This window comes from Bos grunniens, chromosome 3 (assembly GCF_055505025.1).
Source record: "Bos grunniens cultivar Pamir isolate PY7600 chromosome 3, Bosgru_T2T1.0, whole genome shotgun sequence".
Taxonomy (NCBI): domain Eukaryota; kingdom Metazoa; phylum Chordata; class Mammalia; order Artiodactyla; family Bovidae; genus Bos; species Bos grunniens.
Window position 1 is genome coordinate 58,881,536 of NC_141167.1, and position 15,760 is coordinate 58,897,295.

A 15,760-nucleotide genomic window follows, 5' to 3' on the forward strand; every position below is an offset into this window, starting at 1 on the left:
CTTTTATTTTCTTTTCTGGAGTTTCTCCCCAATCACTGTATGCTGTCCATCTGGCTCTGTTACACACACACTGAAACACTAATTTGTTATGGTCAATATAATGCTGCTTTATTTTGTTTTTCTTGTTCCAACATGGTTAATTTATCTTTAACATTTAAATATTTCTTAAAATAATAGACTGAAGTCGGTTTGAATATTTTGGTAGACATTGATATTGATCAGTTCATTATTTGACTGAACTGTGTTCAGTTGTCCCCGTCTTGTATGGGAGCAAGAGTTGGTAAACTGGCTGGCAGTTTTTATAGTAAAGTTTATTGGCACTCAGCCATGCCCATTCATTACACATTGTCTATGACAGGCTTTGTGCTATAGAGGCAGAATTGTATAGTTGTGATGGAGATGCTGTGGTCCTTGAAGCCTAAAATATTTACTTATCTATTCCTCTACAGAAAAACTTTTCCTGATCTCTACTTTATAATATCAGTCTGTATAATTTCTTGCTTCTAATCTTTCTAAACATAATGGGATATTATTGATAATTTTTAGATTAAGAGATTTGAAGAATTACTTGTTATCTTTGGTAATTATTAAGGACAGTGTTTTGCTTTTTATGTGGAGGAGTGACAGGGGGTATATTTTTCACAAATATCAGTATTCTGATTAGGAAGATTTATTTAAAAATTGCTGAAATGCTGCAGAAATACATGTTTTACCAGATAAGAGTCTTGACAGGTAATTCAAGCTTCTAGTCAGTTTTTCTCAGCCTTTTATAAGCAATATTTCTTTTTATTAAACAGTTTTGTTCCCACTTTAATGTTACCTGAAATTTTAATAGAGATTATAAAATTATATTTTAAAGTTGAAAATCCTTCTTCTAAAAACCACATACCTCCCTCACTCCGTGAGTTTAGTAATTAAGAAGCACTGAAACATAAAGTTGTATTTTAATTTTATAATGAACTACAGTTTATGTTTTTAATTTTTTAAAATATTTAATCATTCAAAATAATTCAGTCCATGCTGTTTCTTAATTGTGTCTATAAATATTTTTCTTTCCTTCCCCTACAAGTCTTTGAATGGTCTTTAAAGAATCAGACCTGTAGACCACATAGAATCTCAGTCTAACACTGGAAGTAAGAGTCTGTTCTGTTCATTAACTTAAGCTACAGCTTTATTTCTAATGTTGTTAATGAAGTTAGTTTTCAAAAGTAGTGATGGAGAAGGCAATGGCAACCCACTCCAGTACTCCTGCCTGGAAAATCCCGTGGATGGAGGAGCCTGGTAGGCTGCCGTCTATGGGGTCGCACAGAGTTGGACATGACTGAAGTGACTTAGCAGCAATAAAATACTGTTATTTTAAGTTTTGCTTGTAGACACAGAACATAGAGTATGGAATGCAGGGTTTCATGAAGAATGACCTTGGTTAAGGCACAGGAACTTGCCTCTTTTGGAAGAAGTCCCTTATGTCATCTTGCTGTTTGATCGTGTGTAGTTTTCCCACAAAGGCGATAATATTGGTTGACCTAAGTCTGCAAGGTACACAAGGTTTTCAAGGGAAACACAAGTTCATAAATTTTATTTCTCTTCTCTTTCATAATTTTAGTGTAAAGTATCTTTATTACCATTAAATTTTGAGGAGTTTAGCAGTTATTGATGCATATTTGGGGTCTTAATCATTTTCTAATGTATTTAATTATCCTTAGAAGACTTAATTTTTTGAAAGTGGCAATCATATCTTCATCTGTTTCATAATCCTTTTAGAACCTAACACAGGACCAATGCATAAATATAATAATTAATAGGTAACACTCATTTCAGTATCAAAAATATCTAGAATGTAATCACGAATCATTGGCTTAAACTGACATACATGCAATTTTATTGTTAACATTATTTATTTTATTTTAGAATTGCAAGTTGAGATGACACTATATATACTGACATAGCTTGCAGCTGAATTTTATCATTTATTGATTATAAAAGGCAATGTGCTATATACTTCACAAAATTTTCTTCAGCTTCTCATCACGTATTCTCTATAGTTAATTTTTCATTTTTAAGTTCATTTGACATACTTTACTCAGATTACCTCATTACATTTAAGAAACCCCTGATGGTGATATTGATGATCTAATATATGGCAGATCCTGGGTCATTATTATTTCATTTAGTGGTTATATGTATAGACCAAGAGGGAATCTGAATATTGATTCAGAGAATGGCTAGTAACAATGATTTATGAACAAAGGATCCAGTATAGTTAGCTGAGTATAAGATTGCATCTCATGAGCAACATTGAATTTTTTATTTTCTGTTCGCATGAACAGTGATGAGACCATAATATCATAGATATTAACATTAAAACGTTCTTTCCATGACTATTATGATTCATTGTTAATTCTATTTGATGAAATACTTAGGTTTGTAATTTGACTCATAACCAACTTCACAGGTATTTTGGTTCATAAGATTCATCTGTCCAGAATAATTTGTTAATTTATAACATATATTGTGAGTACTTAAACTAGCACTAAAAATGAATAAAATTATGATGGCTCACTGGAAATACTAAAAATTAACATTTAGCTATCATTACCTGAGGGATGTTAGTTTTACTTATGTAAACATTTTGAAAATCAACTCATTATTCTTTTGGTATTTCTTCACTTTGATAATCCCAAAATGACTTTGTTCTATTTCTGTTTTTGATTCCAAAGGAAAAGATAATGAAACACACAAAGTGAGTAGGTTTATCTGAACTACTTAATTAGTGACAATAGTGATTGTAGACCATGGTCTTATATCCCAGTCCTGTTACTATTTACTGTCCTTGAACAGGTTAAGTATTCTCATTTTAAGGGAAATTGGGGATGATACTTTGTATTTCCTCAGGATGTTGTGAAGATTTCATGAAATAATATAAGTAAACTATTTAGTTTATCTGTGTAGTCTATCATTTTGGAGGAACCTAGCTATGTGCCGATGGCACCCCACTCCAGTACTCTTGCCTGGAAAATCCCATGGACGGAGGAGCCTGGTAGGCTGCAGTCCATGGGGTTGCGAAGAGTTGGACATGACTGAGCGACTTCACTTTCTTTTCACTTTCATGCATTGGAGAAGGAAATGGCAACCCACTCCAGTGTTCTTGCCTGAGAATCCCAGGGACGGGGAAGCCTGGTGGGCTGCTGTCTCTGGGGTCGCACAGAGTCGGACACGACTGAAGCGACTTAGCAGCAGCAGCAGCAGCAGCTATGTGCCAGGCAATTGTAGCATTTTATTTAGAAAAGGTTATTATTGAGCTAAAATGTAGTCTCCCTTAGGGTTAGGAGTTTTGTCTCTTTTGTTTCTTAGCACTTATCATGTGGTATATCCTGTTAATGTTTGCTGAGTGAATAGTTTAGCACCTAAGGAAAAATGTCCTTGTAATTATCCTTGATTGGAATTCAGGCTCTGCTACTTGCTAGCTGAGTGACTTCCAGTAATGGAATTTCTTTTCTGAGCCTCAGACTTCTGACTCTGACCTTTAAATATTGACCTTTATATAAGGGTTAGTGATATGTGTCTGACACAGTGTTTCTTTTGCATATTAGCATAGTAGGTGCTCACAGAATATTTCTGTCCATAGTACCTGTAATTTATATTCAATTCAAAAAAGTTGCATGAAATTTCCAGATAATTAGAAAGTTAAAAAATAAAATGTCAATTTTGGAGAGAACTCCTGTTTAAAAATAGCTTTCCCATTCCCCCAGATTGGGGAAAACACTAAATTCTACATTGTAGGTATACTATAACTTAACAATAAGTACAAAATATTGTAAACAAATGGATTTATGATTTTTTTTTTTTTGCTGGGGGAAGCCATCAACTTTCATGTTATATAAGGTAATATTTTGAACTGGGTTTGTAGCTTCATTTTTTTCCCTCTTCTTTTGAAACTTCATTTGCAACTTTATGTTCAGTCATAAAATGTCCCCTGCATTCGTTTGAAAATGACAGCCATTTGTTTTTATTATTTCAACTGGAAGCATTTTAATGAGAATGGCAGACTGCCCTGGTCTGTGCCTCCCAAGTGTCCTCAGGTACAAGCCTCTTTTGCCTGCTCAGCATGACTCCTAGATATTATAGCAGATAGCAGGTGTAATTTACTGGAGCGTTCCTGAACTCTTTTCTGCTGGTCCTCTGAGTCCTCTCAGGAGAATCTGTGTCTTCACAATGCAGAAGACTCAATAAAGACCAAAAATGAATGTTAAGGGTACTTTAAAATAAATAGTTTAATGCAAGTACTGTATATTTGATACCAATATGTGCAGAAATGAATCAGAGAAAGATAGTGGCAACTAGTGTTTGGCCACATGGTTTTTAAATCCCTGTTAGCATTTCCAGCCCAGCCCTATCCTTGTGAAGGGAAAGAAAATAAACTCAAATGGAAAAGAACGTCAAAGGTCTGGAGTTAAAAAAAGACTTTTTGATTAGTGATAACAGGGGTTTACTTCTGCAGCTTACTGAAAGAAAACTCCCAAGGGTGTCCATGTTTTCTCTTCTATTTAAAAGAAGGGGAATTTCTGTAATTTATTTTTCATTTTCTAAATCTTTTCAGTGGGGGCAGAGTGGGTTGGTATCATCCTGTTGTTTTGGTAACTATAGTTTTTAGAAGAGCAGCTTTTATTTGCTAGTAAATTCTGTCCCATAATGATTATAATTTTATAGCACAAATTAGATTAGAAAGACTGATTTTGTGCAGAAATCTTTAGGTCTCATTTAGAGTTGACATACATTTAGTGCTTAGAATTTTATGCTTACCCAAAGCATTAATGTTTCATTTTACACAGCATTAGTACATGATATCAAGGATGGGTAACTTTGTTAGGTCTCCTGCTTAGATGGCTCTTTTTCCTGTTCTCATGCTTTTGGTTGTTTGGGCTTAATATCCAGTGTTCACAGTAGTTCAGTGTCCATGAGAAGAAATCAAAGATAAAGCTTTAGATATGAATCTTTATAGTGGCTGTGCACTTAATACGATATCAACCTCAGTTAACCATTTTTAGAAAAATTTAAGTTATCTTTTTTTTCCCCATTGATTTGAAGCGTGCTATATCCTGCTTCTGTCATTGAGCTTTTCAACAAATGGGTTTTATTTGTTCTATTTTTGCTAAATAGATGTCAACATATATAAAGTTAAGTATGATTTTTTTAGTAATGTAACATAAATACAGAGATACTAAAACTGATTAGTAGGATTTCTTAAATTTGCTGACAATTTAAGGCATAGGATATTTAATGCAGCTAATAAATATAAGCAGGTTACTGTTACATGGCTATGGCTAACTATACATTTTAAGTAGTGTATAAAACATTGAGGACTGTTGGGATATAAACAGTGCTGAGGTATGCTCCTGGAAGTTGTTGTTGAGCTTTGGAAGGTTTAGTAGTAATGATGCATTAATTGACTTTTTACATGACAGAGTAGTAGGATACTTATAAAAAAAATCTTGACAGAGGTTTGCTAGACAGTGTCATGTAGTTATAGAAACAGGGTTAGGATGAAATTGTTTGAATTTTAAAGGATAAGGATAAGAAAAGAGTCATTCATAATTTAAGTAGAAATGTTCTATTTCAGTTTTTATTAAGAAATGTACTGCTGCTTAGCATTATGAGGGGTTTCATCTGTGCGCTATGCCTTCATACTCCCAATTTTTCCCTGAAGTTCTTGGGAAGGGTAAGAAAAAATTGTTTTTTTAATATGAGGAATCCCTTAGTCTTTTCTGTTTAAAGTGTAATAGCCTTTTCCTGGTTTTGTTCCTTGTTTTTGTTTTGCGTTGTGAAACACTTAATGAGCTGCCTTTTGCAGGTAATTATAGAGTTTGAGGGACAAGTCTGTTGGCTCCATTTATGCCAGTGAGAATCTTGTGGCTCCAGTTTGATTTAGGAGCAGTGTTTTGTTGGGACTAATTTCACTATGTTTGATTATTTGACAAACATTATATGACTAATATTTGATTATTTATTCATTCTGTCCTTAGCCAATTGTGGTCTGCTAAGTATTTCAATTTTCATTAACATTTTAAAATGGAAGGTTGTTTTTCATTTGAATCACAGCAGTAAAATCTTTTGATTGTTTTCAAAATTGCATTTAAAGCTTGAACTTTTGAAAATAATTTTATTTGATGTGAAAGTGGCTGTACGTAGTAGAATGAGAATAATCAATTTGATATTCTTTTACTCATTGAACAGACAGATGGATGGACTTAAGCTTTATTTGTGTGGGAAAAAAAGCCATAAATTTGTTACATTTTGGAATCTCTTTCTGTTAGAAACAGTCATTTATACTGTCTTATAATTGACTAGAGTGTATTTTTAAAATTGTGTTTCACATTTAAACCTCAAGAATACACTGAAATTTTAGTATAGTTAAATCAGTTCATAAAATGTTCTATCCTGGCCAGAGACCACAAAAGAGGTCTGGCTTGTGTGGTTTCCTCCTCCTTTTCCCTTAACTAACAGAGGTTTTCCTATCTTGGCAGCTGTTTCCTACAAAGCAGTCATCAGTCCCTGATTTCTTCCTTCTATTTCTTCCCACAAACAAGGACTCTTTCAAATAGCCAGTGACCAAAGACACACTGATCTTGAGTTGCTTGAAGAAAGTGGAAACGTGTTCAAGAGTTGTGCATGTAGGCAAGCAGCCCATATGCATTCGTTCATTGAGATAAAAGTACCTATTACAGCCAAAATCTGGATAGTCAGAATTCTTTGCTTGAACTGGGAGCATTCCAAAGGCTGACTTAATTACTGCAAGTAACATTAATGCACCTCTTCCACATATTAATGTTATTCTAATTGCTTGATACAATCATTGACCAGTCTGTGGCATTTAAGAAACTGTTCATGATTGGCCTTTTAAATGTGACAGGCCATGAAATTATCTGACTTCTCTCTGTGCTTTATATAAAATAGCTTGCAGTTTTAAGGCAGGTACTTTGTACAGCAATTGTAAACGAAACATTTACTTTCAGTTTTGTCTTCTGAATATTCTTTGGGAGCTCAGAGTGAAAAATGAATAGAGAGCCAGCTGGTTTTGCAGGGTTGTATGCCATGTGTTCTCTATCAGATTAATTTTGATGTATCTTTTTTCTTTGTGTATTTTTGTCATATTGAGGAGGAAGCTTGCTTTTCCTTTTGTTATTGTTTTATTTCTAAGAACATCTGAGGTGTTCTTAGAACTAGGTAAGCCAGTTCTGATTCCTTTCATTATGATGCCTAATTTTGTCTTAACAGGTTTTAGAGAGAGCTGAAAAAATAGGTTGGTTATGGATCATGGAGTGTATATAGGGAAACAGCTTTATCTCAAACTATAGGCATGATAAAATAAACTCATTATAGACTGTCTTGCTAATTCCTTTTGTAGTTCTATGAATCTTCATATATAAACACTAGATAATAGCTTCAGATTAATTTTTTATGTTCTTTCTGGTATGTTTGTTGCCAAAGCAAGATAGTGACTTTATAGCTTGATCAGTGTTCCAAACCATTTAGAATCTGACTTTTTTTCCATTGAAGTTACATTGTAGGAAACTGATAATAGAATATAGTGACCTGCTATAATAGAATCACATATGGTGCATTAAAGGGTTTCCCAGGTAGCTCAGCTGGTTAAGAATCTCCCTGCAATTCAGGAGACCCTGCTTCGATTCCTGGGTGGGGAAGTTCCTTTGGAGAAGGGATAGGCAACCCACTCCAGTATTCTTGGGTTTCCCTGGTGGCTCAGCTGGTAAAGAATCCACCTGTAATTCGGGAGACCTGGGTTAGATCCCTGGGTTGGAAAGATACCCTGGAGGAGGACATGGCAACCCACTGAGTATTCTTGCCTGGAGAATCCCCATGGCCAGAGGAACCTGAAGGGCTGCAGTCCTTGGGGTTGCAAAGAGTTGGACACAACTGAGTGACTAAGCACAGCAGCATGATGCATTAAGCAGGTAGCAAATTCAGAATACCTTAACTGCTGTGAAATAAAAAGCTCAACATTATCTAGGGGAAATTTGTTTTTTTACATTTTCTTAATGCTTTAGAGATAGCATCTAAATAATGTAAGAGTTCATTTTGAGTTATAGACACGACCTCATAATGTGGGTAGGTATACCCATCACTGCTTCACTTAAAAAAACCATTTGCAAAAGGTTAAGGAGAGCTTGGGAAGACTTTACAGGAAGAATTTGTAATTTCTTTCCGCTCAGATGCTAGATGAGGAGGCTGGCTCTGTTTGGGAACTGCCTTCATAGTGTGTATATTGTAAGGCTGGTATTTATGGTATTTACTCTGACTCCTCATGCTATGCTGCTACTGCTACTGCTAAGTCACTTCAGTCGTGTCCGACTCTGTGCGACCCCATAGACGGCAGCCTACCAGGCTCCCCTGTCCCTGGGATTCTCCAGGCAAAAACACTGGAGTGGGTTGCCATTTCCTTCTCCAATGCATGAAAGTGAAAAGGGAAAGTGAAGTCCCTCAGTTGTGTCCGACTCTTCATGCTATGCTAGAAAGGAGTAAAACACTGCAGTAGAACCTAGCAAATAATCTGGTTTCATGTGACCCTGGGAACGTGGACATGCTGATTAAATCACACCTGAGTTGGTTTTTTCCTCTTCAGTTGAAAAACTGGGCACTTAAAGGCTAGTTAGAATTAGACTTGGCTCTTCGTTTTAGTGATGGTGATGCAAATTTGGAGATATATAACCATTATGGTCTAGATTTTTATTTGGGTCCAGTGGATGGGTTAAACTACTCAAGGACATGGGTTTGACCTTACTAAGTTTTGCTGTAAGAAAAACTCATATATGAAAATCTAAAACCTTAAATATTTAAGAGACAATCACATTATTAAATGATTTCTATGAATAACTAGCAGTCAGATAAATAACAGTTTGCAGTGTAGTGTTTGGAATGCCATAATTATAAAAGCTACAACCATATATTAAAAATTGTACACCCTTGAGTAGAAAAATAAGCTGTTTCATTATATTTGTAATCTACTTTACTAGATAATAGGATAAAATAGTAGATAATACTGCTGTTACCATCACTAGAAGCAGAGTATATGTATTTATGAAATTTTGTTGCAGGTATTGTATTAATATATTAAAGCTGGTAAAAAGACTACTACATGACATTGAAAGACAGTTATTTATTCTGGAATAACTTTAATCTTTCCAAGAAAAGTTCATCTTTGGGAATTTATATAACTACTATGTGCATTCATATGTTTTGATTACCTTTAATTTGGGGGGCTTTGTTTTCAGAATGCTGTTGAATATAGAATCAAAATATATGGCTTTTTTTATGCTTCAGAGAAGGAGGGAAGAAAGGTTGGAAAGAGGGGAGTTGTGGCTATTGTTTTTTCATTTTTTGTGACATTGTAGGATCATAGAGTAAATGATGGATTTGTTTGTTTTTCAGATATGAGGATCAATGATGCAGACTGCTGGGTTCGATGAAGCTGGGCATTTATAACTAGATTCATTAAGGAATACAAAGAAAATATTTAAAGGGATCAATAATGGTGTCTTCTGGTTGCAGAATGCGAAGTCTGTGGTTTATCATTATAATCAGCTTCTTACCGAATACAGAAGGTAAGATACAGTTTAAATTTTTACTTTTTAAGTTCAGGAAAACTTAAAATAGTCAATCTTTTTATATATATATAGGAGTGACTAGAATGAATATTTTTTATTATTTTAGAATTAAGCATTAAATAGATTTCCTGAATATCATATTCTTTTTCTGATGATTGAATTAGTTTTTTACATAGCTGTGTATTATAGAAAGTGCTAGAAGTCTAAATTTATATTTTACATATATTTATAAATATAATCATTATAAATAGTCCTGAGAGAAGAAACCAAAAGCTTTGCTTTGGTATATATTTTACATTTATTGATTGACTAAATTTTTCCAGTAAAATTGAAAATATTTCATGATAACTCTTTCATTTCATCTTTAGTTTTGTCTGCTTCTTAAGTGTGTGGTCATTGTTCTAAAACTTATAAATAATTTTTTTTAATTTTCTGGAAAAAGGTGTTTTTTATTAGTTCTTCCTTTCTCATGTTATCTTTTTGAAGATAGACCTGATTTTTGAAGAAAAGAATACACTTAGAGGGTTAATTAACTAATTGAAACCATAGTTACTATATGGATTTTCTGGTATCCATTATTTTTTTAATGTTACATATTATTTCCATGTGAAAATGACGTTCTTTCAGGTGCTTTTTTACAGAGTAGGTCTGAAGTTAATGTGGCGCTAAAATATGTTAATTTTATGGCTAGTTGGTAGTGGTAGTCATTGTATTCAGTATGGAAAATCTGTGAAAGAAATGTACAATCTCTGAGAAATGTATGTAAAATGTAATGGATTTTTTGTCACAATTAAGTATTCTTGAAGAAAATGTCTTAGAATTTTAAAATTGGCTTTATATGTACTTTTAAATGGTCCCATCCCATTTATACCTATTAACAAAATAGTAGGTAGGGAAAAAAGAGGCATACTATCAACTAATAGATAGTAGATTATAATTCCAATGTCTTTGTAATAAGCTTCAAAATGTTACCAGTTTTCTGTTCTAGCCCCTACTTTCAATATATTGATATAACTTAATATAATTTAGATAAATAACAAGTTGAGAAAAATTTTTAAGTAAGAACTTTTGTGTTCAGGAAGTAAATAATGCTCACCTGGGTTTAAGTCACATATGAAAGTTGCAAATGGGTTAGTATTTTATTTTCAGAAGATATTGCTCTTTACATCAGAATTGAAAGATACATCAAATCTAACATTAAAATGTAGTGTCTGAATGAATAGTACTGTAATGATAAACAATGAGCAGAAACTGAGTTAATATCAATCTCTGGCTTGAAATTATGAAAATCTTGTGTGTCATGTATAATTTTGCATCTGTTTTTGGAGGGGGGACACTAACTGAATTCGTGCTGTTATATTTGAATGTTTTCATACATTTAAAAAGTGTGGATCAGTGGCTCATTAGTCCACATAATAAAAAAATTTCCAATCAAAATAGAGACCACTTTACTGACACAGTTGGTTAACTTAGCAGGGGGCTAGCAAACTAGTGACTTTTTCATGAGATACTGCAGTTTTATTTCTAGTGTCACCTATTAGGTCAGGATTCATATCTGCTGTTAAGAGAATTTCATTTTTTGGCACATGAGGCCAGGGGGTGTTACTTTTGAAGCAGTTCCCTCCTACAGGTAAAAAGAACCTGGGAGGAACCCACACTGCTAGCTGCGAGAGCACACACAGTTACTGCGCACCGCACTGTTAACAACATTGTTCAGGGGTCACGTGGTTTTGTCTTAGAAAAAGTTTTATGTGACGTGATAGACCTATTTTGCCAGCCAGCAGATAATGCTCTATGAACACCTATAGAGAAAACCTATCAAAGTTAGGTATGAGAGCACAGGAAAGAAGATATAAAATTAACCTTTTAGCCATTGAGTTTCTTTGGGTCCCTTATGTGATTGTTACCTTTTTAGATCTTACAGAAATGAGCACTTTTTGTGTCAGCTCCTGAATCTTTGCTGATAAACTCAGATAAGGCTTTTAGGTGGTTTCTTTCCTCCTTCCTCATTTATTGCGTGACTAAATTTGAGCCAGTTGTTTAGGGTTCAGACATATGCAAGGCACGGTCCCTTCTCTTGAGGAGTTCGTGGTCTTGTGCGGGGGTCTAAACCTCAAATAACTCCTGGAGGTCTGCAGTATGCAGGAAAGTGCTTGCGGGGGGACCCATGATTGCCTTTCCAGTATTTAGCCTGCTTTTGCCAATCTTCCGATTTTTCAGTAGAAACCAGACATTAGATTTTTAAGTAGTAGCAATTAATTTAGACTAAAAAAAAAAAGAAAAAGCCTGTGTATTGTGTTCAGCCAGGGACCGTGCCTTCCTTTTCAAGGCTTTCTTTTCTTCTGTTTAGAGAAGTGTTTTACCTTAGTATTTGATTTTAAAGACTTAACATAATTTTAGATTTGTTTGACATGTCTGTATATGAAAGGTTAATTTCCACATATGCAAGAAGGAATTACATATTTGTTCTCAGTCCAGGCATATATTATAGTTAGGTCATGTTTTGTGTGCATGTTAAAGAACAGATCACTAAGCTTATTTTTGTGTGTTTTACCATGGTAAAAGCTAATTGTATAAAGGTTTAGTTGTTAGAATTAGCTTATCTTACATTGCTATCTGTCTCCATTTTTTTATAAGCTACTATTTAATAGAATAAAGTTTCATCCATTGAAATTTACTGATTTTTGCAAAGTAGGAACAATATTTTATTGTTTATCCTTGCAAGTCTTTCCTGTGTATTTTTGAAAGTTATGTTTAAAATTTTCAAGAAAAATGATTATTAAAAAAACAGAAAATACTCTGAATTTTTTTTAGAATTTATTTTACTCCCAGAGAACTAACCTCAAGCCTTTCAAAAATCAGTTTTGTTGTGCTTTGGTTCTTTTGGCCAGTTTTTATAAGACTAGTAACTCACTGTGGAATCATGTATCAGTAAGTAGGGAAGTAAATTGAATTTTTGTGTCCTGGAGAATTAAATTATGCTATATAATGGAGCCCTAGCAAGTATAAGTCAAGATATATGAAGGCTTGCCAAAGTGACAAGTTACAAATAATAGCAGTTCTTCAGCAAAGTAGGCAATATGGATATCAGGTTGAGTTCTTTATGCAGTGAGTATGTAATTAGATTTTATTAGTTGAAATTTTAGTTAATTAACTCATTAAATTGTTGCTTATCCTTATTTCAGAGAAACTATTATGCCAGGTATAAATGCCAGATATGCCAGATAGAGCTTCAAATATTTATATACATACATACATATATATGTATATATACACACACACATTAAGGAAATTTAAGAACATAGCTGTAGAAGTAGTATCTTAGAAGCTTTTATATTTTAAATTTTCTAAGAACATTTTACAGTGACTTTTGTGTTAATGATGTCTCAGGAAAAAATGTTTGGCTGTAGGATATAGTTAGGTGGCAGGAAAAAAGTTGATCTAGGGGTCACATATGAATTTTAAAAACCTGGTTTTGCCCATAAATATTTTTTCAGACCTCTATTTATTTATTCCTTTTAATCTTTCATTCTTTTATTGGTTGTTGCTGCTGCTAAGTCACTTCAGTCGTGTCCGACTCTGTGCGACCCCATAGACGGCAGCCCAGCAGGCTCCCCCGTCCCTGGGATTCTCCAGGCAAGAACACTGGAGTGGGTTGCCATTTCCTTCTCCAGTGCATGAAAGTGAAAAGTGAAAGTGAAGTCGCTCAGTGGTGTCCAACCCTCAGCGACCCCATGGACTGCAGCCTACCAGGCTCCCCCGTCCATGGGATTGTCCAGGCAAGAGTACTGGAATGGGGTGCCATTGCCTTCTACATACATATAATGAGCTGTTCAGAATTTATATTTACACACACACAGAAAAGTCACCTTCACAAAGGCAAGGATCTTTTTTGTTGTTCATCGACATGCAAGTGACTAGAACAATGCCTGACTTATGGTAAGCACTCTATATCCATCACATGAATAGCATAAATCTTTAAAGAGGGTCATAGTCTCAATAGTTGAAAGCTTTAAACAGTTGTAATAACAGAGTGATAAGTGCCATGATGGTGATATTTCAGAAGCGTTGGGATAAAGTGTAGTTGAGTGAGTATGTACGTGTCTGGAAATGCTTCTAGCCTGAAGTGATGTTGATTCTCGAACTGAATCTCAATTTGGGCTGAACAAGCTTGGTAAAGACAATCGTGAGCATGGCAGTAGAGAAAAACAACATAGAGAATAGCATGGATGTGGAATAGAGTACTGCAGTGGTGCTTAAACTTGAGGAGCAGATGAATCACCTAGAAGTTCTTGGGTGGGGCCCACGTATTTGCATTTCTGACAAATTTCTGGGATGAGGCTGATGTTGCTCAGCATCACAGTTAAGAACCACTGTGATAGTATATGTGTATGGGTGGTTGAGGTGAGGTATATGGCAACATGGGTGTGGATATAAACTAACTTTAAAAGGTTTTTTCAGAAAAAGTTATGATTTAATTCACTGTGATTCAGAAGTGGTAACCAGTTATCTATACATTTTCATATGATTCTTTATCCTTCTGATCAGCCTCCTTGGGCATAATTTTAGGCTTCAAAAGGGGATTTTTTTTTTTTTTTCTCTTTTTAAACTTTGTACTGAGAAAGAAAACAAGTGGAAAATTGACTTGAGATTGAAAATTTCAGCAAGGTACATGGGGATTTGGCTGTATCACTCCTATTAAACTAACTCCCATTAAATTAATAGGAATTGTACAGCATATCTGTGTTCACTGCATGGCAAATATCATCTTATTTTTTTAATTTGCAAATTATGTAAGTTAACACTGATTTGAAACAAAGCATTTTTTAAAATGATTTTATTTATATTTTTAGTGCAGATGAATGTGATTTTATTCCTTAAGAAAGTATCTAGCTATATTGGTCTTAGGACACTTTAAATATTCTTTATTGTGTTATATGTGTGCAGGGTTAATTTATTTGCAGCAGATTTCTTCTACATAAGTAGTGATATAATTCTGTATCAAAAATATAAATATAATTAATGCCACTTACATACTATATTAAGTTCCTCCGATCTTTTAAAAACCAAATGCTGCAGAGTACTCCTACTAGGATTTTACCAGTTCTGATTATGACTCAAAATTTAAAAAAAAACAAAATATTAATCTATTTGTTGGAAACAGTAGCATCTTTAAGAAAGTTAATTTGGAATATACTTTGGTGATTTTAGATACCAATATTCAGTGTCCAAATATGCATATTTAATATACATGGAGATTAAGTTCTAGTGCTCGGTTGTTGATTTTTTTTCTTCTTACTTTTTCTTCTCATTTTCCACTTTAAGATTAAGCCTCTCTTGCTTCTTTTTCCAGTATTTGGAAAAGGTTAATTTGTCCATGATCTCTGTTGATTCACTAGTAAGTCTATTGCTGGTGGAAAAGTGTTATAAGTCAGTGTGTTACACACAACAGCCACGCAACATACCTCTATAAAACTCTATTGCTTGGCTGTTTAATTTTTTTAAACTTTTGTGTTCTTACTGGAAAGACTGCATCAAAGATTTATTTAATTTATTTAATAAATCTTTAAATTTATTTAATCTTTAATTAATTTATTTAATAAATGTATTATGAAGTAATTTGCTAAAAAGTAAAGTGGTCATAAATTTGTCCATACAAAAGTGAATTTTTGTAATATTGATTTTATATTCACATTAGACATTTATCACAGCTCTTGTTACAGTTTGAAATGATCAATAGTATATTAAAGGCGGCTTAATTAAAAGCATAGGAGGCATATAGAGCACCTTAATTTTGCTGAATGGTAATTGTGTTCATTCCTCTGAAGTAATTTCAGTTTTGATGAATCTCTTGCCTCATTTTTGGAATTAATACACCTTTTCACTTTTTTATGTACTGTGGTATTAGAGACTAAGATAATATAAATGATTGAGCACATATGAGTATTAATGTAGAGCCGCTATTTCTCTAAGAACTATTTATCTGACACGTTACTAAGGGAGTGTCTTACTGAAACATATGCTTGGTACCCTATGGTACTCTTTATTTTCTTTTCACCTCCTACAATGACAGAGAATGACATATGACAGCCGTGCAGTCTACATTTATTAGACATCAATGTGGATTAGTGAATATCTCA

At 33.9% G+C, this 15,760-nt stretch overlaps 1 protein-coding gene across 33 annotated transcripts in view; it reads left to right on the forward strand.

Moving 5' to 3' along the window:
- Nucleotides 1–15,760, forward strand: part of ADGRL2 (adhesion G protein-coupled receptor L2) — a 306,832-nt gene that overhangs the window by 134,113 nt on the left and 156,959 nt on the right. For all 33 annotated transcript variants that reach the window (XM_086394356.1, XM_086394341.1, XM_086394364.1 and 30 more), the window contains one exon: nucleotides 9,445–9,617. In XM_086394356.1, coding sequence (XP_086250482.1) covers nucleotides 9,545–9,617 — 73 coding nt within the window. In that variant the 5' untranslated portion in view covers nucleotides 9,445–9,544. The remainder of the gene's footprint in view (nucleotides 1–9,444; nucleotides 9,618–15,760) is intronic.